This window comes from Phaseolus vulgaris, chromosome 5 (assembly GCF_051622355.1).
Source record: "Phaseolus vulgaris cultivar YP4 chromosome 5, ASM5162235v1, whole genome shotgun sequence".
Classification (NCBI taxonomy): domain Eukaryota; kingdom Viridiplantae; phylum Streptophyta; class Magnoliopsida; order Fabales; family Fabaceae; genus Phaseolus; species Phaseolus vulgaris.
This window is the reverse complement of record NC_143502.1, coordinates 16,431,157-16,457,165: the sequence shown is the minus strand read 5'-3', so window position 1 is coordinate 16,457,165 and position 26,009 is coordinate 16,431,157. Positions and strand designations below refer to the sequence as shown.

Genomic DNA, 26,009 nt, shown 5'->3' with positions numbered 1-26,009 from the left:
AATTCTACCCTTTGGGATTAGGAGTAATCTGCTCAAACTCTTATGTATTGAGGTGATATTTACATATTATAATATTCAATTCTTGATTGATTATTGGTATTGTTGTTTTATTTCTCATTAGTCGTGACAACTTGAGAATCTTAAATTTGACTGAAAGGTATTTTTAAGGTTCTGACCTAAACAACAATACTTAACATATTTGTGTGTTAGAAATATACTTGAAATGTTAATTGTCATTAATGGCTGAGTGTGATTCTAAGTTGTTTTTATAAATATGCGAGAAATTGATGTTTAGGAAACATTCTTAAGGATTTTATATGCGAGACATCAATATAAATGAATTTTCTACGGGCATCAATTTCAATCAAAGAACTTAATATTTATATGCTAATTAAAATAAATGAGAATGAGAGAGATGAAACCCAATCCCTATTTTTCCACTTGAAGCAATCAATTATTTGTCTATTTTCTTATTGATCAGTGCCAACACAGTCAATCCAACACTCTTTTTATTGTTTTGTTTTTAGTGATTATTGTACTTGATAATTCACTATTCCTTGTGAGATCGATATTCGTCCTTAGGAACAATTATTACTTTTGACAACACGATGCACTTGCCGTAGAAAGTCATCACGCATACAACCCATAAGACTAAATGGTCTAAAGACCATAGTACACACTCATTACAACTCTCAGTATTCTCAACAAGATCATATTGTATCTTTGTTTTGCTTGGCTTTTACTTTTGTTATCCACCTTAAATCTCCTTAAACTTGTACTTGGTCACCTGATTTGGTTAGGTTTGGATACTAAAGTATTTTCTTATCTTCATCTTTATCATGCTCAAAATAGAAAGTTCGGATTTGAAATCTTTCATTTATATTTTGCTTCGAATCTATATAAGAAACAAATTCGAAAGTATTTGCAATAAGGGTTGGTGAAAACAAATCAAAACATAGCAAAAAATGGTTTCATTTTAGATAATGTGTGATATGAAAACTGTTGGGTCTATTAGTGCCTAAGTTCAAAAGGGGATGGGTGAATTGAAGTTATAAAATTTTCGCACACACAAACTGGTTTACAATATTTCAAAAGAAAAAGAACAAATTCATTTTAAAAGGAACAAATTTAATTTTTTTAATACACTTTAACAAAACCAGAACTCGTTCCGACAAGGATTGAGATCAAACAAAGAAATTTTATAGAACCAGATTAGTTAATTTTCCAATAGCTCGAAGAACACAATTTATACCAAAAGATCAACCAAGATCTTTCACCTCAATTCTTCAAAGAAAATAAATCTTCAACAAAGATTCAATGAAGAAACTGTTTGTCCTTAAACCAATCAAAACACAGATTCAAAAGGCTTTGTTTATGATTAAAGAACTTTTCCAGATCAAGAAGAACAGTTTGAGTAAGCCGAGAAATAACAGGTTCAATTTTAAATTAACAGATTTCTTTCTTAACAGATTAACCAAAATATCATAAACAAGTGCAGGGATGAGAAGAATAATGCAAACACACTTTATACTAGTTCACTCATAATGAGCTACATCCAGTTTCACCTCACTCCAAGGTGTAATTCACTAAAAAACAGTTTCAATCAATTACAACATACAACAGTTCTTGAACTCTACAAGAACAATACAACCAAAGTTGAAAAACCCTATTTCAGCACACCTTGCACTCCAAGAAACCCTATCAAAGAGTGACTTACACTAACACCTTTTACAAGAATGAATAAGGAAGGATAACACTTGAAAGAAGATGCGAGAACTCAAAACCAGTAGCTCAATTGCAACAGAACCGCACCAGCACCTTCACCAAGATCAAGGCTCTCTTAGAACAAGCACACTTGAAGATCTTTTTGAAAATCCTTTCAAAACTCATTCCAATCCTTCTTCTCAGATAGAAAACGTTTAATCTTTGTTAAAACCGTGATTGCACAACAACCTTTTATGTGAGAAAAGCCTTTCTTTATATAGCAATAAGTTTCTAACAACTTTTCAAAAAACAGTTAGAAAGTTGTTATAAAAACAACAGGTTAATTTCAAAACAAAACAGATTGTTTTTCTGAAGGACTGCCAGCTCATCATAACTGAAATAAGAAACATAACTGAACTTTTGGGTGCCCTAACAGAACTTAAAAAAAAAACCCTTTCAGCAGATAAAAAATAAACCTATTGTTTTCCAAACAAACAGATTTATTTTAGTGCAGTAACTTGATTTTTGAAAAACCTTTAAAGAGCTTTTTGAAAAACAATGAAACACTTATTGTGTTTGATCTTACCACCTTGATTAGGCATATAGGATAGGTCATGAAGCAAAAGGCAACCATAAACTCACTCTAACCTATATACAAGATCACCTAAAAAACATTACAAACTTTAAAGCAAACTAACTATTTTCTTCATAAAAAAACACACGAAGACTTGGTAGAGAAGAAGCTTCATCCATCTTCAACAATCTCCCCCGTTTGATGGAGACAAATCCTCATTGCTTTGCATAGCTTTGAAAAAAAGATCATAGCCAATACCTGTTCTACACTAGATTCCAGGATATACACAGAAAACTGTTAAAGACAAAAAATAGAACATAACAGATTTGAGATGTGTTATACCTCCCTGCAGCTTAATACATGAACCAGATCAGAAACTTATATGGGTTATTCTTCAACTATCATAACTTGTATCAAGCTATTCTTCTCCCCCTTTGGATTCATCAAACAGAATGGGAGCATGGAATAAAAAGAAACACACCAGAGACATACATTACAGTTTAAAATAAAACACCATAAAGTGTTATTACAGTTCAGAAATTAAAACACAACTAGTGCGGAAAATTAGAAAAAAAAATTATTCAACAAGACATAAAAGAGAAAGATTTGAAAAGGATCACATGTGCTTGTAGTAAAGCTCAGCTAGCTGCTCTTGGACTCCTTCAATTTGATAGTCTAAGTGTTGAAACCTAGCTTGAGTAATTTCAAAATAGGTCTTTTGATCATCTGTGAGTGTGTCCAGCCTGTCCAGAACCTGTCTTTCGAACATTTATAAAGGTTCTCCTTTATATTCAAGTGCTTAATATGCAACCAGTGCATTGTAGTTTGTGGCAGCAAAATCTTCATGAATGAACTGGTGATTCCTCCATGTGTTCCATAGATGGTTGAGCTGGTGATTCCACCCTGTGTGATGATGAATGATGCATCCTATGGAATGATGCTTTTGAAGCCTGCACAGTTTCATCTTCCCTATGCATTCCAACATTCTCTTCTTCTACATCTCCATGATTAGAGGCTTCATGCTCAGCTCTATGAGCAACATTTCTACTGAAAACCCAGTTGTCTTCCTCCTTATGAAATTCCATTTTCATGAGAGTAGAATTGTCTATCTCACTTGCTGCTTTGATAGTATCATTTCTTTCATTTGTAGTATCCATTTCAAAATAGTCAATTAATTTGGAAACAAATATTGCATATGGAAAACGATAATCAGGAAGCCTTGTGGATTTGAGCATATGTTCCACAATAGTACTTACCCGATTTACCTTGAGTTGATTCATTATGCAGTAAAGCAGTATCAAGTCTTCCTCATGAAGAACAACATGATTTCTACCTCTATGAGTGAGTTGCCAAGCAATGATGTGAGCTAAGAGTCTTGGAATTAAAGTCAAATTAGTTGCATGGAATCTGGCCACTGGTTCAGTAGGATTCCTCACACAGCTCCTATAAAACTGCATCTTGTTGAACCCTTGAATCCCAGTAGTGTTCCCTTTGCTCACTTTCAGTCCTGAGTACTTGATTCCAGCAACATTGCTCCAGATTTCTCTAGTGATTTTCAGTTTTACTCTTTTCACAAAGGAGACAAGATTATTGCCATCTTGTACAAGGTTGCTATAGAATACCTTCACTAAGTCTGGATAGACATTTTCAGTCATTTCCAGAAAGTTTTTCAGTTTTCCAGCCATGAAAATTCCAGGACTTTAGGTACATTGATTTTCTTTTTGCTTGTCTCATGTATGAACCTTGTCATAGCTTCAGAATCTCCAGCAAACCAGTTTTCCAAAATACCTTGGCTATTGTTAGGCTGTTCTCTGAACTTCTTCTTTCTCTGTGAAGAGGATGTCATTTGCTCAATCTATTTTTATCTACACCTATTCACCAAGAGAGACAGTTCCAGTGAAGGAATGTTAGTGCAAGATTCATATAATGAACATTAAAAGAATGAGCTGATTTATATAAAAAAAATAGCAAATGTGAACCTGGACAGCTTGTAGCAAAGAAGGAAGAATGTGAACTATAATTGATTTAAACTATATTTATATAGAACCCATAACATACTTCAGGAATCACGGGTTTTCAAAGCAAGATCAAGAAAAAAGATGTAGTACAAATTTGATTCCATGTAGTACAGAAGTGTGCAGTTTTGAATGATGCAAGAATATATTGAAAACATGTTTCTGCTAACAAACCAAATCTATTGCACAATGAATGTATCAAATCAGTTAGGATTTCCACACATGAATGTCATAAACCTGCTGGTCAATAACCATAAAAGCAGTCAATGGTCAAGGAGAGAGAGAAAAGTAATTAGACTTGACCATGCCAAGAGATTAGACTTGTCCCAAGCATGTGACAAGTTCTAGTTGTGCTTTTCCTATCAACCTTGCAACCTGCAAAATCATAATCTGAAAAAACCAGTTAAGTTCAAGGAAACATTGTTTGGATACCGTAGTCCAACATCTTTAGTCCCTTGCAAGTATTTCAAAATTCTCTTAGTTGCATTGTAGTGTGATTCCTTTGGATCAGATTGATATCTAGCACATAAACACACAACAAACATAATGTTAGGCCTACTAGCAGTTAAGTATAGTAAAGAACCAATTAAATCCCTGTATTTTAATTGATCCACTGATTTTCCTGCATAATCCTGGTCCAGTTGGCAGCTAGTTGAGATTGGAGTGTTGATTGCTTTGCATTGGTCCATCTCAAACTTCTTAAGCAATTCCTTGCAGTACTTTGCTTGATTTATGAAAATTCCATCCTTGAGTTGTTTAACTTGCAGTCCAAGGAAGTAATTCATTTCTCCCAACATTGACATCTCAAATTCACTTTTCATTGTTTCTACAAAAGCTTCATACATTTCTTCATTTGTGGATCTAGAGATGATGTCATCCACATAGACTTGCACAAGTATAACGTCTTCTCTTTTCTTCTTTATGAACAAGGTTTTATCAGAGGTTTCACGGTCATAACCTTGAGAAAGCAGAAATTCACTTAGCCTCTACCATTGTCTAGATGTCTGCTTTAATCCATACAGTGCCTTCTTGAGCTTGTACACATGCTTTGGATTTTTGTAGTCTTCAAATCCTGGAGGCTGAGAGACAAACACTTCTTCATTAATATATCCATTTAAGAATGCACTATTAACATCTATTTGGAATAACCTGAATCCTTTTATGCTGGAAAATGCTAAGAGTAGTTTGACGACTTCTAGTCGTGCTACTAGTGCATAGGTTTCACCAAAATCTATTCCCTTTTGGTTATAGCCTTTAGCAACCAGCCTTGCTTTATTTTTGGTGATAGCCCCATGTTCATCCATCTTGTTCATGTACACCCATTTGGTTCCTATGATATTCATCTCATGTGTTCTTGGAACTAAGGACCATACTTCATTGTATTCAAACTGATTTAGCTCTTCTTGCATAGCTTCTATCCAGTTGCTGTCTTGTAGAGCTTCCTCTAGATTTTTAGGCTCTACTTGTGAAACAAAGGCCATTGTCTTACAGAAATTGTTAAGAGAATTCCTTGTTGAAACTCCTTTCTCAATTTTCCCAATCATATTGTCAAGTGTGAGATCCCTGGGATTCTTCCACTTTTTAGGCAATCCTGCATTCACAACATATTCTTTGACAGCACTTGAATCAGTTGCATCAAAATCAATAGATTGATTCTTTTGAAGAATGGTTCTTAAATCATCCACACCAGGTTCATCCATAACAGATTTAGGCACAATACAATCAGATTCATCAAACACCACATGCATAGATTCTTCCACAGTAAGCAATCTTTTGTTATACACCCTGTAAGCATGTCCATTAATAGCATACCCAATATGTATCCCTTCATCAGATTTAGGATCAAATTTTCCTGGATTATCTTTTCCATTATTCAGAATAAAGCATTTGCAACCAAAGACCCTAAAATGACTAATGTTAGGCTTCCTACCTTTATAGGGAGTTTTCTTAAGAATAGGTCTAATCAAAGTTCTGTTAAGCACATAAGAAGCAGTGTATATTGCATTTGCCCATAAATATTTAGGTAGATTAGATTCATTTAACATGGTCCTAGCTAATTCCTCTAGAGATCTATTCTTCCTTTCAACTACACCATTCTGCTGGGGTGTCCTAGGAGCATAATAGTTATGCATGATCCCATGTTTTTCACAAAACCTATCAAACTTTGCATTTTGAAACTCTCCCCCGTGATCAATACGAATCTGTTTTACGCTATTTTCATTTTCATTATGCAGAACCTTAGCCAGTTTCTTAAAAGCTTTATATGCATTATTTTTAGAAGCAAGAAAGAGAGTCCATGTATATCTTGAGAAATCATCAACAATTACCAAAGCATAGAAGTTTCCAGCTAAACTAGCAGTCCTAGAAGGTCCAAACAAATTCATATGCAGAACATCCAAAGCTTTATTTGTAGAAACCACATCTTTTGTTTTAAAAGAAGTTCTTATTTGTTTACCCTTTACACATGCATCACACAATCTGCTATCCTGAAACCTTATATTTGGTAAACCAGAAACAAGATCCTTAGATTTCAACTTATTCAAGTGATTTGTATGGATATGAGCTAACCTCCTGTGCCACAACCAAGACTCATCACTTTTTTATAACAAACATTCATTTTCAGAGCAATTTCATAATATCTAAGAGATAGATGTTGTTTACCCTTCTACCTGTTAACAACACCTTACCAGAGGTTTCATTTGAAATTGTACAAGTATTGGCTTCAAAATTAACCTTGTAGCCCTTGTCACAAAGTTGGCTAATACTTAGAAGACTATGCTTTAGTCCTTCCACATATAAGACATTTTCAATTGTGGTTGAATCTTTAGTACCAACATTTCCTCTTCCAAGAATTCTTCCTCTATTGTTGTCTCCATATGTGACATGCACCTCAACTTTAAGTTTCAGACTTGTGAATTGAGCCAAATCACCAATCATATGCTTTGAGCATCCACTATCCAAGTACCACTAGTTTTTCCTGTTGTTTTTCTGCAAAACAGATTTAACACATATGGTACCCCTTTTTGGTCTAGGGTCCAGCATGATTAATACCTTTCCTTAGGAAGCCATTTGGCCAATCCTTTAAGAACAAGGTACCTTCTAGCTTTACATGTTCTAGAGATATGTCCAGATTTCATACAGTAAAAGCAAGATGCAGTATGCATTCTATTTGAACTATTAAAAGAAGAAAAACCTGTTTTGGAAGGAACAAAAAAACTGGACAACTTTTTCACATTGTTCTTTATTCCAGGATTATATCCTAGCCCATTTTTATTAAAAACAGCATTTTGAGATCCCAACAATGTTTCAATATTTTCTCTTCATTTGGTGAAATTTGACAAGGTTTTCAACAAATATTCAACTTGTTTTTCTAGCTTCTTACAATTTTCACAGGTTTTTATAGATGCATGCAAACATGTCAATTCAAGACTAACCAAATTAGTTTTAGCTTTGTGTAATTCTTCCTCAAGTGACTTAACCTTAGGTTCAAGTACCTTGTTTACTTTGTTCAGTTTGTTACATATGACATCCAATTTGTTTGCTTCATCATATGTTTCCTTAAAGGCAATCAATAGCTGATCATAACTTTCAGAATCAGTGGAAAAGTCACTCACCGAATCAGAGATTGATCCTTCATCATTCACCATGAAGCACAAATTTGCTTCTTCACTTCCAGTTGAGGAGACTTCATTTTCTTCCCAAGAGATATATGCTCTTTTTCCTTTGCCTTTTTCACTCTACTTGCTTGCTGGTTTTTCTTTGTTTTGATTGTTTGGACAATCAATCTTTATGTGAACTGGTTTACCACAACCAAAGCAAGTATAACTAGAAGAATTTGAGTCATTGGACTTTGAGTACCTTTTTCTTTGTTGGGTTCTATCTCGGTTCTTCCTTTTGAGAAATCTGCTGAATTTTCTGGTGAGCAGACTCAAGGTCTCATCATGTTCAGGATTCTCCTCTTCCTCACTTGTATCATGTTTTATGGTAGTTTTCAAAGCAATTCCTTTAGCTCTTTTCTCCATTGTTTCTTGTTCTTTCAATCTTTTGAGTTCTAGCTCATGCTCCATCAATTTTCCAAACAATACAGCAGTGGACATCTTGGATAAATCTCTAGATTTAGAGATTGTTGTTACCTTAGGCTGCCAACTCCTGTCAAGGCATTTCAGCACCTTTATGTTGAGCTCTTCCTTGTCAAAGACCTTACCTAGTCTAGTGAGATGATTTACAATATGTGTAAACCGTTTCTGTACATCTACAATACTTTCTTCTGATTGCATCCTGAAAAGTTCATATTCTTGAATGAGTGAGTGATTCCTTGCTCGTTTCACATCATCCGTGCCCTCATGTGTTACTTCTAGCACTTCCCACATCTCCTTCGCCGAGTTGCATTGAGACACTCTAAAGAATTCATCCATATTCAATGCAGAAGTGATAATGTTCTTGGCAAGAGAGTCATATTGAGCCTTCTTCCTTTCACTTTCACTCCAATCTGACCAAGGCTTCTTCACTGTTTCTTCTTTGACAACCTGCATAGGTACAAAAGGTCCATTCACTGCATCCCAAATACCCATGTCAATAGATTCCATGAAGATTTTCATTCTAATTTTTCATAATGCATAATTCACACCACCAAACATAAGTGGTCTATTAATAGACGCACCTTCAACAAAAGGCATTTTAAACTCAGACATAATGCACAAACATGAGTAAAATACAAGTCCCAGCTCTTTATACCAATTGTTGGGTCTATTAGTGTCTAAGTTCAAGATGGGAGGGGTGAATTGAAGTTATAAAATTTTCGCAAACACAAACTGGTTTCCAATATTTCAGAAAAAATAACAAATTTATTTTAAAAGGAACAAATTTATTTTTTCAATACACTTTACCAAAACCAGAACTCGATCAAACTAGGATTGAGATCCGGCTGAGAAATTTTATAGAACCAGATTAGTTAATTTTCCAACAGCTCGAAGAACACAATTTATACCAAAAGATCAACCAAGATCTTTCAACACAATTCTTCGAAGAAAATAAATCTTCAACAAAGATTTAATGAAGAAATTGTTTGTCCTTAAACCAATCAAAACACAGATTCAAAAGGCTTTGTTTATGATTAAAGAACTTTTCCAAATCAAGAAGAACAGTTTGAGTAAACCCAAAAATAACAGGTTCAATTTTAAATGAACAGATTTCTTTCTTGACAGATTAACCAAAATATCATAAACAAGTGCAGGGATGAGAAGAATATGTTGAATCAAGTGTGTTCAAGCTTTGAAGAATCCAAATCCTTTGAGTTTGATGGAAGGCTGGATGTGTTTGTTGTTGCTGAGGTGTTTTAGAATAGGATCTGGGGTAGATTATATTGTGTAAATCCACTCTTGATTGAATCTTAAAGCTAAAGTATTTTCAAACCTTTTGAATTGAAAGTGTTTTTCAAACTAAGTAAAAAACAACCTGTTGTTTTGTCGAAACAACCGATTGTTTTACTCTTAGGTGTTTTGAAAAAGGTTGAAAACTGTTTTTGGTGGTTGACTTGCTGTCAAACCAAAACAACTGATTGATTCGCACTTTCAACCGGTTGTTTGTTTTCAAATCATAACAGAAAACTGTATTGTGTGTTGACTGAGCTTTAAATGATTTTGTAACTGATTGTGCTCCTGTTTTAAATGCGTTGATCATTCTTTTAAAGCCATAAATAGTTTGTTCTTCTTTTGTAACAAACAAGAATTAAGTTTTAATCAATAGAAAAATAGATTTGAGTTTTTCACTGATTTTGCTTTATAAGAGTTAAAGATTGCTTTAATCTTGCTTTGATCAAGAGAGAGTGACATAGGATTTCATTTGTATTGATTTCAGTTCATGTTGTAACAAGTGTAATCCTTCTATACTTTGTGTAAACTCTGGTATGTTAGGCCAAGAAGTGTTGTGTGCTCTTGAGGTTGTCAAGATCAACATTCTTGGTGGTGTATGTGCTGAGCCAAAGGAAGTGTGTTTCTTGAGGGGATCAAGGTCACTTCTTTGGTGGTGTATGTAAGTAATCTAGGTTTGGTTACTTAGTGGATTCCCCAGTGGTTTCTGGGAAGACTGGATGTAGCTCTTGGTTTAAGAGTGAACCAGTATAAACTGTGTGTGCAATCTCTCTCCCTTAAACTCTTTAATTTCAGTTTGTATATTTTTCAACTGGTATAAACAACCTATTGTTTCTGCGAAACAACCGATTGTTTTTCTGGTGTTGTATTAAATTGCTTTGTGTTTTTGGCTAACTGGATTCTGAATCGAGTTTTCTAAAAGGAATTTCATTCTAGACTAAAAAGTTTGCGAAAACCCTCTTTAAACCATTCCCCCCCCCCCCCCCCTCTAGTTTAAAGCCATACATTCTAACAGAATAATGCAAGCACACTCTATATTGGTTCACTCATAATGAGCTACATCCAGTTTCACCTCACTCCAAGGTGAAATTCACTAAAAAACAGTTTCAATCAATAACAACATACAACAGTTCTTGAACCCTACAAGAACAATACAACCAAAGCTGAAAAAACCCTATTTCAGCACACCTTGCACTCCAACAAAACCCTATCAAAGAGTGACTTATACTAACACCTTTTACAAGAATGAATAAGGAAGGATAACACCTAAAAGAAGATGCAAGAACTCCAAACCAGTAGCTCAATTGCAGAAAAACCGCACCAGCACCTTCACCAAGATCAAGGCTCTCTTAGAACAAGCACACTTGAAGATCTTTTTGAAAACCTTTCAAAAACTCATTCCAATTCTTCTTCTCACACAGAAAACGTTTAATCTTTGTTAAAACCGTGATTGCACAACAACCTTTTATGTGAGAAAATCTTTTCTTTATATAAAAATCATATTCTAACAACTTTTCAAAAAACAGTTAGAAAGTTGTTATAAAATAACAGGTTAATTTCAAAACAAAACAGATTGTTTTTCTGAAGTGATGGAAGAGGCCCAAGCACAAGCCCACATGCAAGCCCACCAAAGGGTAGATTTGGGCCAACCCTAGAATTATGGCCAAGAGGATCCAAGAAGACGTTCTTTTACATGTTCAAATGCCATAAACTCTAGTGTAGAGTGGACTTTAATTTCTTGTCAAAATTAGCATAGGAACTTTATTTGTATTTTTTCTTAGAATTAATTTTGGCACCTAAAACACCAACCTAGGTAAACTTAGAGTTTCTAAGAAAACCTCTAAATTTACCAAGGCTGGTCTAGAAAGCCCATGGAGGGGGTGAGCATACAAACTAGACACACCTCTCCCCATGTGCTCATTTAGGCTCCCATGTGCTCACATTTTCCATGTTCTCCCATGTGCTCCCATGTGCTCCCATGTGCTCCCATGTGCTCACACTTGCATGTAATTTGGCTAGCATTTCATTTGTATTTAGCTCTTCAAATTCCAGCCCTCCAATCCTATATAAGGAGGTGTTTGACTCTCATTTTTGTAAGATTGAATAGAGTATTGTTATGCTGCCAAATTTGAGTCATACCTTACTCCTTGCCTAGAATCTAGGTTTTAATCTTCACTTCATCACCTTCAAAGGGGCTGGCCGAACCTCCGCAATTCCCCACTCTCATGCACCTTCAAGGGACCCATACTTCCTAGGAAGGCCTTGCTTCATCTCCTCCAGAAGCTTCCGCAAGTTCATCACCAAAACGCAAAGAAGAGCTCAAAGGAATGCCATCATGAAGGACTGCCAGCTCATCATAACTGAAACTTTTGGATGCCCTAACAGAACTTAAAAAAAAACTCTTTCAGCAGATAAAAAGTAAACCTATTGTTTTCCAAACAAACAGATTTATTTTTGTGCAGTAACTTGATTTTTGAAAATCCTTTAAAGAGCTTTTTGAAAAATAGTGAAACACTTGGATGTCCTTAATAGATCATTCATGATCTTAGTAGTTTTTTCAAAAAAAATACTTAAACTAATAATTGATTATGTTATAACATAGCCAATTATATATTTACGTTACACGAAAATATATAATCAATTATATTATAATTTATTATATAATATAATAAAATAATAAAAAATAGAATATTTGAAATAAAAAATCATCTAATAATAATAAATAAAAGTAATAATAATAATAATAATATTAAATAATAATAATATAAATAAATTTATGTGATAATAAATAATATTAATAATAAAAATAATTAAATAAATTCATAAAATCAAAATAATATTACTAAGAAAATAATAAATAACAGTAATAGTAATGAAATCATAAAAGAATAATATTATTAAAAGAATAAAATTAAAATTAAATTTAAGATAAGAGCAATAAAGCCATTTTATAAAAAAATTAATAAAAAATAATTTTAATCTATTACACCAATTAAATCTGATCCTGCCTGTTGACCAGAACGTTGGAACTTGTCTCGTCAAACTTGGATCGACGTGTGCCCCGCTTCAACCTCCGTCCTTCGTCACGATCCACCTCAAGAACCTGCAAAAGAACAGAGCGGCGCTGCTGCGGCCGATCGCACTCCAACGCCCAAGTCAGTGACTGAACCACCAAATACTTCAAGAGTAACACTCAGGAACTCTCAAGGAACCGTGAACCAGTTCTCTCTCACAGTATGCTCAAGAACTCGCAATCGTAAAGAAGACAATCTGAACGTGCGTACCTCAGAAGTTCGTTGGGAAACCCTTATATACCTGGGCACTTTCTCTCTCCTGGCAGTTACACACCTGGACACGTGGCTCGCATCCAGCCGTGCACGTGCCATCATCTGGAGCCTCCTTGACTTGGGCGCTGCTTCTGACTCTCTTTTGGCTAAGTTACTTATGCATGGTACTGCCCAGTGCATAGCTAACTTGGAGCGCGATCTCTACTGGGATTGGCGAGTTAGGGTGCCTTCGTACACCTTCCCTGTGGTCTCGCCGGTCGCCTTCATAATCTGCACCACCTTCATCTTCGGCGATGTGCTTGCTCCGGCGATCTCTAATCACTTGGTCGCCTGAGTCTACATCTGGCGACTTCATCTTTGACCCGGTGACCGCCGGTTCTGGTATACTGGAGATCGGAGCCCGCCAACTTCATAACTGGCGATTACACGAGCCCCCCGACTTCCTTCCCTTCTGCCAACCTGGCGTCTCGTCAACACGCCTATACCGTAGCTTGATGCCACGTCATCATTTCCGACTACCAGGGCGGTACAAAATCTTTCACAACAAAATTTCTTCACTTTTTATTCTCTTTCGCTTTATACTAATAACCTCGTTTTTTACTTCTTTTCTTTCCTCTTTCTTCAAATTTACTAGTCAATCCAAACACACATGTATTATTTTACAATGTAAACTTAAAAAAAAATGGAAAAAGAATATTGGAGTAAGCAAATAAACTTTTAATTAATATACAAATATTTTTCATATAATTTATTTTTATTTATGATTCATGTAACAATCAATGAGAAGTTATTTCATTTTAAAAGAGTTGTTTAATGAGGTGAAATATACCTTCTACATGAGACAAGTTCAACATACCATCCTTTTACCTTAAAACATTTTCTCTTTAATAAATAATAAATTATTACTTCTCTAACTATAACTAACAAGAATAAGGAAATGAGGTTTTGAAATAAATACTCTTAAACATTAAAATAATCTTAATAATAATAAAAGTTGTAAATAAACTTCAAAACACTGGTTTGAACCCAAACTAAAATAAATAAATAATTTCTACCTTAACATTTAATAAGAGCATGGCATAAAATAAAGGTAAAGGAAAAATAAGTTTTATCATCCACAATATCTTCCTACTCGTTAAAATCATGTTCACTGTGTTAAGTTTAAATGAAAAATATAAACAACATAAGCAACAAGGTGAGAAATATATCTTCTAAAACTAAACACTCACAACCTAAGATGCACGAACACATTCCCAATAAAAAAACTCACTCAATTGACTTAAATTCACTAATGTTCTTATCCCTAAATACATCTAGCATCTTCGCAACTATTTATATTTTGAAACTAACTAAAGGATAATGCATACCAAGTTTTAAAGGATAACTCATACCATGTTTTAAATACATTGGATATTTGTAATTAAGTAATCTAATAATTAACCTAAAAACTTATAATTTTTTAGAAAAATATATTTTAGTTTCTTTTGGCAACACAACACATTAAAAATTATTTAATAAAAAAAAATAGTTTTTAAATTTCCTGAATATATATATGTGCGGAAGGCTCTTTCTATTTTTCCTCTTCCCTTCCCTAATTATGCATCATTTTAAGTTGAGAATTGTGTTCGGAGATTCTTTTGGAATCTGGATTGTTTAGTTTAACTCGCTTTTGTTGCAATACGCAATTATTGTGGAGCTCATGGATTAATTGAAAATTAGTATATGTGATTAGTGTCATAAGGCCCTCCAGGATTGGGAGAGTGCAAAATTTTGGTTATTTGTATTCAATTTTTTGAGCGAATGATGATTCTGTTGGGAAAAACGGGTAATTTTCCCACTAAAACAGAACCCTAACAGAGCTACCCGACAAATAATATTGAATAAATAAAGCGGAATAATAAAATAGATAAAGAGAAAAAACACACCCGAAAATTGTTAACGGAGTTCGGCCTGTTTAGCCTAATCTCCGAGCACAGCAAAAACAACTCACTTTTATTATTATGGGAGAAGATATTACAAATTGGGATATATAACAGTGAAGGAGAAGAGTTTAATTTATAACCCTCAAACCTCCTTCCCAAACAATGAACCCACCGATGTGGGACTTGGGATTAAACCAAAATCAACAAATTTCCACCTTGGCTTAATTTCAAGTTCCACCTAAAACAAATCTTCTCAAAACATAACAAAAACAAACTTTGCAGTGCTTCAAATTTGCGCCTCCGGGCGCCAACTTCAAATGTGCAAGATATTAACCAAGTCTAAACAGTGTTCAAACTTGGTCCTTGTAACCACCTTGGTGAGCATATCTACAAGATTCTTTGTAGTGTGAATCTTCTGGAGAACAATCTCTTCTTCTTCGAGAATCTCACGCACAAAGTGATAACGAACATCAATGTGCTTCGTCCGTGCATGAAAGACTTGATTCTTTGCTAAATGAATAGCACTCTGACTGTCAGAATATAACTCAAGTTGTTTCTGACCAACTCCCAAGTCTTTAAGCAACCCATGAAGCCAAATTGCTTCCTTCACAGCCTCTATAATCGCCATATACTCTGCCTCTGTCGTAGACAAAGCCACCGTAGACTGCAAGGTAGATTTCCAACTAACTGGCGCTTTTGCTAAAGTAAACAAATAGCCAGTTGTAGACCGTCGCTTATCCAAATCACCTGCATAATCAGAATCACAATATCCAACTATGCATTGACCAAGTGATTCATCTTGCTCAAATGCCAATCCAACATCTAAGGTATTTTGGAGGTACCGTAGAATCCATCTCACAGCTTGCCAATGACCCTTGCCCGGATCATACATGTACCTGCTAACAACACTCACAGCCTGTGAAATATCTGGTCTTGTACACACCATTGCATACATCAAGCTTCCAACTGCATTTGCATATGGGACTTTCGCCATGTATTTTCTTTCTTCATCAGTCGTCGGAGATAAACGGCTACTCAATTTCAAATGAGGAGCAAGTGGGGTACTTACAGGTTTTGTATCTTCGTGTATACCAAAACGTTGTAGTACCTTCTGCAAATACTGCTTCTGTGACAACCAAAGTTTCCCCCTCTCCCTGTCCCTGTTTATCTCCATGCCGAGAATCTTCTTGGCTTCCCCCAAATCCTTCATCTCGAACTCTTTACTCAACTGAGCCTTTAACCTGTCAATCTCAACTTGGCTCTTTGCTGCAATCAGCATATCATCAACATATAAGAGTAAGTAAATGTAGGAACCATCTTCAAGTCTGCGCAAATACACACAGTGATCATATTTGCTTCTCTTGTACTTCTGATCCTTCATGAACTTATCAAATCGTTTGTACCACTGTCTCGGAGATTGTTTCAGTCCGTACAACGATTTGCTAAGTTTACAAACCCAATCTTCTTTACCATCAACCTTGTATCCTTCTGGTTGAGTCATATAGATTTCCTCCTTCAAATCACCGTGTAGGAACGCGGTCTTTACATCAAGTTGAGCAAACTCCAAATTCAACTGTGCTACCAAGGCCAACAAAATTCGAATGGAGGAATGTTTAACAACTGGAGAAAATACCTCATTATAATCAATTCCCTCCCTCTGAGCAAAGCCTTTAGTAACCAACCTTGCCTTTTAGCGAACATCTTCTTTATTAGGAAATCCTTCTTTCTTTGCAAATACCCATTTGCACCCAATTGCCTTCTTACCTTTTGGTAATTGTGCCAGCTTCCACGCCTTGTTCTTCTTCAAAGACTACATCTCCTCTTCCATCGCACCTGCCCAATTACCACTCTCTGAACTCATAATGGCTTCTGGGTAAGTGGATGGAATGTCATCAACAACTGGAAGTGCATAGGCAACCATATCCATGAAATGAGCAGGCTTCTGAATATCTCGTCTCTGTCTTCTAACTGCAATTGGCGCAGATTGTTGTTGAGATTCTTGGGTAGGAACCTCTTCCTCATCTGACTCTTCTTCTGCCATAGGAGAGTCACTTGTGGTATTTCGTGTTGGGATCACCACTGTCGGCTCAAACTCCACCTGCTTCCGGGCATACTCCACCTGTTGCGGAGTACTATCAGCTCCTTCTGGATTTACCTTCTTTAACATGGCAGATTCATCAAAGGTAACATCCCTGCTGATAATCGTCTTCTTTGCCTCTAGACACCATAAACGGTATCCCTTCACTCCATGACTAAAGCCCATGAAAAGAGCCTTCTTTGCCCGTGGATCCAACTTTGATTCAATCACATGATAATATGCAATAGAACCAAAAACATGCAAAGAATCATAATCAGTTGCAGGTTTTCCAGACCATACCTCTAACGGGTTTTTTCCATCTAGAGCAGATGATGGCAATCGATTGACGAGATGTTGAGCGTATGTCACAGCCTCAGCCCAAAACTCTCTGCCTAACTCAGCATTAGACAACATACAACGAACTTTCTCCACAAGTGTCTTGTTCATACACTCTGACACCCCATTCTGCTGTGGTGTTTTTCTAAGAGTGAAGTGTCGAACTATGCCACAATCTTGGCATACCTTCAGGAACGGATCACTCTTGTATTCTCTTCCATTGTCTGTTCGGAGAACCTTAATCTTCCTTCCTGTCTGGTTTTCAACTTGAGCTTTCCACTTAAGGAAAATTTCAAGCACATCATTTTTGTTCTTCATAGTAAACACCCAAACTCTCCTGGAAAAATCATCCACAAAAGTGACAAAATAATGCCTACCTCCGATTGACGGAGTCTTGGCAGGTCCCCACACATCTGAATGCACATAATCCAGAATACCCTTGGTATTGTGAATTGCAGTGCCAAACTTCACTCTTCGTTGTTTTCCCAGAACACAATGCTCACAAAATTCAAGTTTGCAAGCCTTCGTACCTTTCAACAATCCCTGCTTGGTAAGAATTTGCAAGGATTTCTCTCCAGCATGTCCCAACCTCATATGCCACAACTTCGTTGCCTCAGCATCCTTCTTAGAGCTAGAAGTTGTTTCCGCTACTGTCCCCACCACTGTACTACCTTGGTAGTAATACAAATTGTTCTTCCTCACGCCTTTCAACATCACCAATGCTCCTGAAGTTGCTTTAAGAATTCCATCTCACATCGTCACAACTAGGCCTTTAGATTCTAAAGCCCCCAATGAGATGAGATTCTTCTTCAACTTTGGCACGTACCGTACATCCCGCAAAATTCTGGTGGATCCATCATGATTCCGCAGCTTGATTGAACCTATCCCAGCTGTCTTACATGGATTATCATTACCCATGTAAACAACCCCGCCATCAAGTTCTTGAAATTCAAAGAACCAATCCCGAATGGGACACATATGATAGGTACAACTTGAATCCAATATCCACTCATCTGGATACGATGATGCTGAAAGCGAGACAATTAAAGAGATATCTGATTCCACATCACTTTTGCATTCTGCAACATTTGCATCTTGTGGAGCCTTCCCTTTCTTCTGCAGTTTTGGACGGTCTTTCTTCCAGTGTCCTTTCTCATGACATAAAACACACTCATCTTTGGCAACGGCTCGACCTTTAGACTTAGACCTCCCTCTTCTCCCATTTGTCTGGCTTTGCTGACGACCTCTTGCCATTACAAACTCAAAATATAATATTCAATATTACAAATAATTTCAAACAACCCAAGGCGAACCTTCGGCTCTTGATACCACTTGTTGGAAAAAACGAGTAATTTCCCCACTAAAACAAAACCCTAACAGAGCTACCCGACAAATAATATTGAATAAATAAAACGGAATAATAAAATAGATAAAGAGAAAAAACACACCCGAAAATTGTTAACGGAGTTCGGCCTGTTTAGCCTAATCTCCGAGCACAGCAAAACCAACTCACTTTTATTATTATGGGAGAAGATATTACAAATTGGGATATATAACAGTGAAGGAGAAGAGTTTAATTTATAACCCTCAAACCTCCTTCCCAAACAATGAACCCACCGATGTGGGACTTGGGATTTAACCAAAATCAACAGATTCTGGGTATTGATTGTTCGACATAGAATGAGAAAAACTAGGTCTGGATCTGTTTTTATATTTTTTTGGTTTAAATTTTCAGTTGAATTAACTATGAGGAATTATTTTTTAGTTTTTAAAATTTTTGATTTGAAACGTTTTGTAGTGCAGATATGGAAGTAAAGTATAAAGTTATCTTGACGATTGGGAATCGGACCCAAGGGTAAAAAATGTGTATTTGTTGATAGCGTATGGCCTCGTGCCTTTTGTGTCGGTACGATTGAAATCATAATTTTTTTTGTTATACTGATATGTCGTTTCTACTAATACGGCATGATTTGCAAGAAAAAAAATAGTGAAATTAAAGTTTTATGCAAAGCCTTTTTTTGATGTTTTTTTTTTACCGATCTTATAAAAAAACAATCATTTTTTTCTCTTTTGGCTTATATATTAATTAGGCTATTTGAATTATTTTTTCTCTCTTTTAGATTATTTATCATAAACCTGATGTCAAGTCAAACACAGAACGCCTCCAGAATCTCACAGAAAAACAAGTCAAGAAAATTGTAGAAAATAAACTCTACACTAAAGAGTTAGAAGATATAGAGAGAATTTTGGCTCAAAATGTAATCACATGTTTCATCAATATACGGAATAACATTTCCCTATAACAACTACTTTTTGTCTATTTTGCCAAAAGGCATAGGAGTTTTTTATGGAAATGAAAGCAGCGGAAGAAGAAGTTGGTAGATGAAAGGAAGCTTTTGAGTTAGAAGTTGAAGTCGGAAAGGTAGAGATTGAAAAGCGTGACAAAATGGTAAAGATTTGTTGAAAAAAATTGTAGGAGAATAGAGAATTATGTTTTCATCCCTTACCAATAGATGGAGACATTTGAGAGCATCTTTCTTTTTCTAAATTTTATGCTTGGATGCTAAATTAGTTTATAATTACTCTATCTTTTTCTCTTTTAATAATATGTCATTGTTCCTCGACGTGGCTGCTTTGAAATGATAACTACATAAAACAAAAACTGCTTTGGACATATCCAATGGAAAACTAAGACTGAAATAGGAATTTACAAGCACTACAATAGCTAGAAGTTGCAGAGAAATGCGAAAGTAATATTCATAAAGTGAGACGCATGTGTTGGCAATGGAAAATTTCCAAATTGACCTCTGCCAATGTAGCAAACTAGAGTTGGAAATGCCAAAAGAATGTTGTATGGCCAAGCCTCGTCTTCCCCAAGCTTACACTTCTTCTGAGTTATTGGTCGAACCTCTTTGTATACTGACAGTTTGTGGGTTATGATATCCAAGCTTACTCTCGGCATATCGAATATTGTCTAGGTAAAAAGGTTTACATTCTTCTTTAACGCCTAGTGAATGATCTCGGCCTCGGCCACTGCCAGCGATGTTCCTTAACTGGTGGTATGGTCCTCGTCTAGCAGAGGGACCTGCCTTAGTTCCTCCCCTTCTTTCATTCTCGGCTCGGTTGTTCGGGGATCTAGATCAACCAGAGCAACGGTATGCTTCCGACGATCCAGTTTAGCTGCTCCGTGAGGGGATCTCCGCCTTCGCGAGAGCTTCCTTCTGAGGAACAATCTCCACTTGCTCGGTCAAAGTCTTGTCTGAGGGGTTCCACCCTAGACTCATTCTGTAACATTCTCGTGCAACCTTCTGGTCCACGTGCAGTGTGAGAATGTCTTTCGAAATCGAAGGGGACTTTATGGCTAGATGGGGGGTAGACATGATCGCCCTCATCCGATTGATAGACGGTCGTCCTAGTAGAATGTTGTAGGAGGTGTTGGCATCTATCACCAAGTATTGGATCTTGATGGTCTTGCTTGTCTTTCCTTCACCAAACGTGGTGTAGAGTTCGATGTAGCCTCGGGTGCCTACTCTTTCTCGGGAATCCTCATCTTCTTAAACATTTTCCAGTGGAGGATGTCCATCAAACTTCCCTGGTCCACCAGTGTCTTCATGATGGAGAAGTTATCGATGTCGATCGTTATGACCATGGGGTCGATGCCCTTAAATTCTTCATCGGTAAAGGTGAAAGGGGGCATCCTCGATTGGAAGGAGATGGTGTTAACCTATTGCCCTGCTCTCAGATGTTTCTTCCTTTCTGAGTTAGAGTCGCCTCCTCTTGAAAAGCCCCCGACTATTGTATTGATGACCTCTCAACCACTTCTTTCTCCACCTCCATCTCTCATCACCTCCCTTCTTGACTGACGCTCTAGTCGACGGTCTTCCTCGTTGGAACAACGAGGGTTGCAATCTCTTTGTCCGACCGCTTTTTCTCTTCTCGAGGGAAAACGCTTCATATTTCTGCTACTCCCGTGTACCTACTGACAGAGGTGTCTGACTTGGATAAGTTCCTCGATCTTATTCTTTAGTGTTTAACATTCCTTGGTCTTGTGTCCACTATTCTGGTGATACTTTCACTTGCGTGTGCGATCAGCACTATCGAGACTCATGGCTCTTCTTGGTGTGGGGATAAGTTCGGCACTTAAGGCCTCGTCTAGGATTCTTCCCCTATCGGCATTCAAAGGGGTGTACCTTGTAAATCGGGGACCCTGGTTCTCTTTGTACTTGGCGCTCATTCTCTTTCTCCTTCCCCTTCTCTCTGCCTGCCTCGACCCTTGCCTGACTTTTGTACTCTCTTAGCTCCTCGAGCTGCATGTACTTGGCCACTCTCTACTTGAGCTCGTCCAGGTTCGCTAGCAGCTTCTTGCATAATTTATTGGCAAACAGATCTGGCCGAAGGGCAGCAACCATATGGTGCATGGCCACATCCGGACATAGATTCTGAATGTTCAAGGTCACCTTGCTGAACCTTTCTGATGGATTTGTGCCTTCATATTTTTGGATTTGTTGATGAGTTGCGGAAGCTTCACGGTTTGAAGATGGAACAAGGTCCTCCTAAGAGTGGTGGTAACCTTGAAGGTGCATGATAGGTAGGATTTGAGAGTGGTGAGGCCAACTCTACTTGGAAAGGGAAGTTTGTGAAGATTAAGAGCCTAACCTAGGAGGTTTTGGGCAAAGAGTAAAATTGGCACAATTTTGGCAACAATTCACTCATGTATTAATCTTGTAAAAACAGTAGCCAAGGCACTCCTTATATAGGACTTGGAGGCCGGACTTGCAAAGAGAAAAGTGAGGGAAATTCAAAAGGTTGGCACATGTGTAAGTGGCGCCTAAATTTCAGCTCATGTGAAGGTAGGTTCTAAAATCCTTCCATGTGTGAAATGGCCTAGAACTTACGCTCCATGATGTCTAGGTGTGGGTTGGACCTTAGTTTAATTAGGAAATCCTAATTAAACTTAGGTTTAGCCTTCTAGGTGCCTCTTTGCATGTTTCAACACAATTAAAAAAAGAAATTAAATTATGCTACTTTTAAAATTTATTCTACACTAGAGTTTAAGACATGTAAAATGTGTCCGCTTGACCCCTCTTTGACCATAACTCTAGTTGTTGCCTCAATGTGACATTTTGGTGGCCTCTCAATGGATTAGTATTGGGGCCTCTTCCATCATCCCCTCCCTCTTGAAAAGGATTTGTCCTCAAATCCAAGGCTTTGTCCTCGTCATTAGTAGGGGGATGTATGTGGCTGGATGGTGTCCATCATCTCCTCCTTCTTGAGAAAATCTATCCTCAGATCCATAGGGTCGATCTCGGATAGTAGCCTCTTGCTTTGACAACTATGTTCGTCCTCCTGGATCAAACGTCCATCTATGGGAATCATCAAACAAAACAAAGGAGTTAGTTGAAGCAGTTGTATAAAAATCAACTTTATGAGGTTGCCATTCTTTTTGTTTTTCTATTGTTTTTGGCAACTTTTTACAATATTTCTCTTTTGGTTATTGTATTTGTTCTTTAATCCTCTTATGCATTTTAACATATTCAATTTTTGTTACTCTTTCCTTAGGCACAAATCCTTGTGGATTAGGAAATGGTAACAAATCAAAAGAGGAAAAAGGATGAAGCCCACATACAACCTCAAATGTAGAAATATTCGTAGTCTTGTAAACTACTTTATTGTATACATTCTCATCTCTAGAGTTGTGTTTGCCTCTCATGATTAATCTAGGCATAGTAGAAAGAGCTATGTTTTCAATTTCATTTTGACCATTTGTTTGAATATGATAAAAATTTGAAGAGTACAACTTAGTTCCAAGTTTTTCCAAAAGAATCCTCAAAAAATGGTTTTCAAAATTTGGAGCTCCATCCAACACTATGCTTGGAGATAAACCATGAAGTCTTATCACTTCTCTAGAGAAGAGCTTATCCATATCCATAAAAATGGAATCAAAACCTTTTGTTGTCCTAGGAAGCTCTAATATAAAATCTAGGCTTATGTCTTCCCATGGATCATTTGCAAAAGGTAAAGGAGTATAGAGTTCATGAGACATTGCCTTAGATGTAGTTTTAAAACAAGAAATGCATCTAGGGTAATGTCTTTGAAAATCTTTTCTCAAGGGTGACCAAAAGAGTTTTTCTTTTAAAAGCACTAGAGTTTTATCAACTCTAATTTGGCCCATGAGTTCTCCTTCATGAAGAATTTCTCTTTTATGTGTGAAGGTAGTCTTGTTGATACGACCATTGATCATGGAAATTTTAACATTTTGCAATGGTTGTCTCAATAAGACATGACAAGTTTCTTTATGCACTAGCTCACATAAAAATTTATCTTTGTAGATGCCTATAGATAACTTGACCTTCACTTGGAGATATCTTAGCACATAATCAAAATAATCTACTAATAATCTTGCATGTGTTCCTCTACAAAAGGTGAGGCTTTGAGGTTGTTCAACAAGAAACATATTTTCAAAGGTATTTTTAGATGGATTTTCTTGTTGAATGACCTTGTGGGAAGGAACACTCTTCTCCCACGCCTTTTGTTCCCTATGGGTTCTCTCTTTTTCTATTTTGATTTTTCTTTTCTCTTCATCCCTCTTTTGTTTCATTTGTATTTGATCTCTTACCACTTGGGAATGTGGTAAAGGATTAAGTACAAACTTCTTTTCTTTGTGGGTGAAGGTAATCTCATTAGTTAGACCATTGTGCATGGTTTTCTTGTCAAATTGTCATGGTCTACCTAATAAGATGTGGCAAGCTTCCATAGGAACTACATCACATAAAACATTGTCTTTGTAGTTTCCTATAGAAAACTTGACTTTCACTTGTTTATCTACAGCTAGTTCCTCATCTTCATTTATCCATTGAAGCTTGTAAGGTCTAGGATGAGGGACTACTTGTAGATTTAACTTTTCAACCATCCTAGTGCTACAACAGTTGCAGCATGAGCCACTATCCACAATGAGAGAACATATGTTTTCTAAATATTTGCATCTTGTGTGAAAGATGTTCTCTCTTTGTGTTTCCATGGTTGCACTAGTTTGGTTGTTGGGGGTTCTTTTAATCATCAATAATTCCCCCTCTAAAGGATACACTCTTTCATCATCTCCCCCTTTTTCTTTCTCACTAGGTTCTTCTTCACAACTAGTGTACTCATCTATTCCATTTAAAAACAAGGTTCTTTGTTTTGGACATTGTGCTTGCACATGTCCTCTTCCAAAGCATTTAAAACATTTAACATCCCTAGGGAGAATGGGTGGAGTGAGCATATCTTGACTTATATTTGTGGGAGTCTCTTTTGGTGTTTCCTTAGATGTACTCTCCTCCCTTTTAATTTCTCTTTTTGGATAGGAGTTGGAGTATGAATCTTCCTTATGACTTGAAGTTTTCCTAAAATTTTGTTGTTCAACTTTGATACATAGTTGAACCAAGTCATTCAAGTCTTGATAAGGTAGAAGTTCAACTCTATCTCTTATCTCAAGATTTAACCCACTTAAGAATCTAGCTATGGTGGTGGACTCATTCTCCCTAATGGAGGCTCTCATCATGTATAGCTCCATCTTTTGCCTATACTCCTCTACACTCATTGTTCTTTGTTGGAGTCTTTGGAGCTTGTCCATCAACTCCCTATTGTAATAAGAGGGTATATGACGGCGCCTTAGGGCTCCCCTAAGGTCATTCCAATACTCTATGGGAGGCTCCCTATGAAGACGCCTATCTCTTTCTAAAGCCGTCCACCAATACATAGCGTTCCCTTGGAAACTAAGAGTGGCTAGGGGTACTTTTCTTTCTTCACTCACTCTATGGCAAGCAAATAATTGTTCTACCTTCATTTCCCAATCTAAATAGACTTCTACGTTTTCTTTTCCATGGAAATGGGGTAGGTCTACCCTAACCTCTCTTGGGCTCTCTTGTTCTCTTCTATCTCTTCTAGTTCTCCTAGGGGGTGGTTGATAATACTCATTTATCCTAAGGCTTTCCTCCCCAAGAGAATCATGATTTTGAGAACTAGATGCATGAGAACGTTTTTTTTTATTTTTGAGAATTTTCATCCTTTTCTTTAGTCATTCTCAACTCCTTGATTTGGGCCTCATGCTCTAATTGTCTATATGAGAGTGATTGAAAGTCCTTGGCTAATTGTTTTATAAGAGATTTGATGGACTTTATATCACTTTCATTAGATTTAGAAGAGTGAGTTGACATGACTAAAGATTTGTGTTTAAAAGTATTTTACTTCAAGAAGAGGAAAGTAGTGAAGGTAGCTTTCCAGGAAAGAGAGGTGAGTCACTAGGACTTCTTAAGTACCAAGTCTTTCCTTGCCAAAACCTATCCCTCAAAAACTTCCCACAATTCTTTTTCTAAGTAAATTACTTAGATCGCAATGAGGAATGAAAAGTCAAATTTTATGCAAAGGAAAACAATGCAAAGCAATTAACAAACAAAACAAATAAGCAATGTTATACAAGTAATTAACGTAAAGCAAACTAGCTAAGCACAACTAAAGATTGCTAATCTACAAAGCTTTAAACTAGGCGAATCCTAAGGTGAGGCTTCTAGACACTTGGAGCCTTTGAAGAAACACTCACCGTCTACACGTGATTAATCCACTAATTAAACAAAAGGTTGAATGTAATTACAACTCAAAGAAATACAAAGAAATTGAATTACACAAATTAAAATTCAGATTTCTATACTATGCACTCTTTGGCTTGTAATTGCTCTTCTTTGTTGTGTTC

The 26,009-nt window shown here is 36.5% G+C and overlaps 1 protein-coding gene across 1 annotated transcript; it reads right to left on the bottom strand.

The window, feature by feature from the left end:
- Positions 1-24,002: 24,002 nt before the first annotated feature.
- LOC150027512 (uncharacterized) lies at positions 24,003-25,325 on the bottom strand. The gene has a single exon (XM_090302882.1). The coding sequence runs from the start codon at positions 25,323-25,325 to the stop codon at positions 24,003-24,005; it is 1,323 nt and encodes a 440-aa protein (XP_090159008.1).
- Positions 25,326-26,009: the final 684 nt, after the last annotated feature.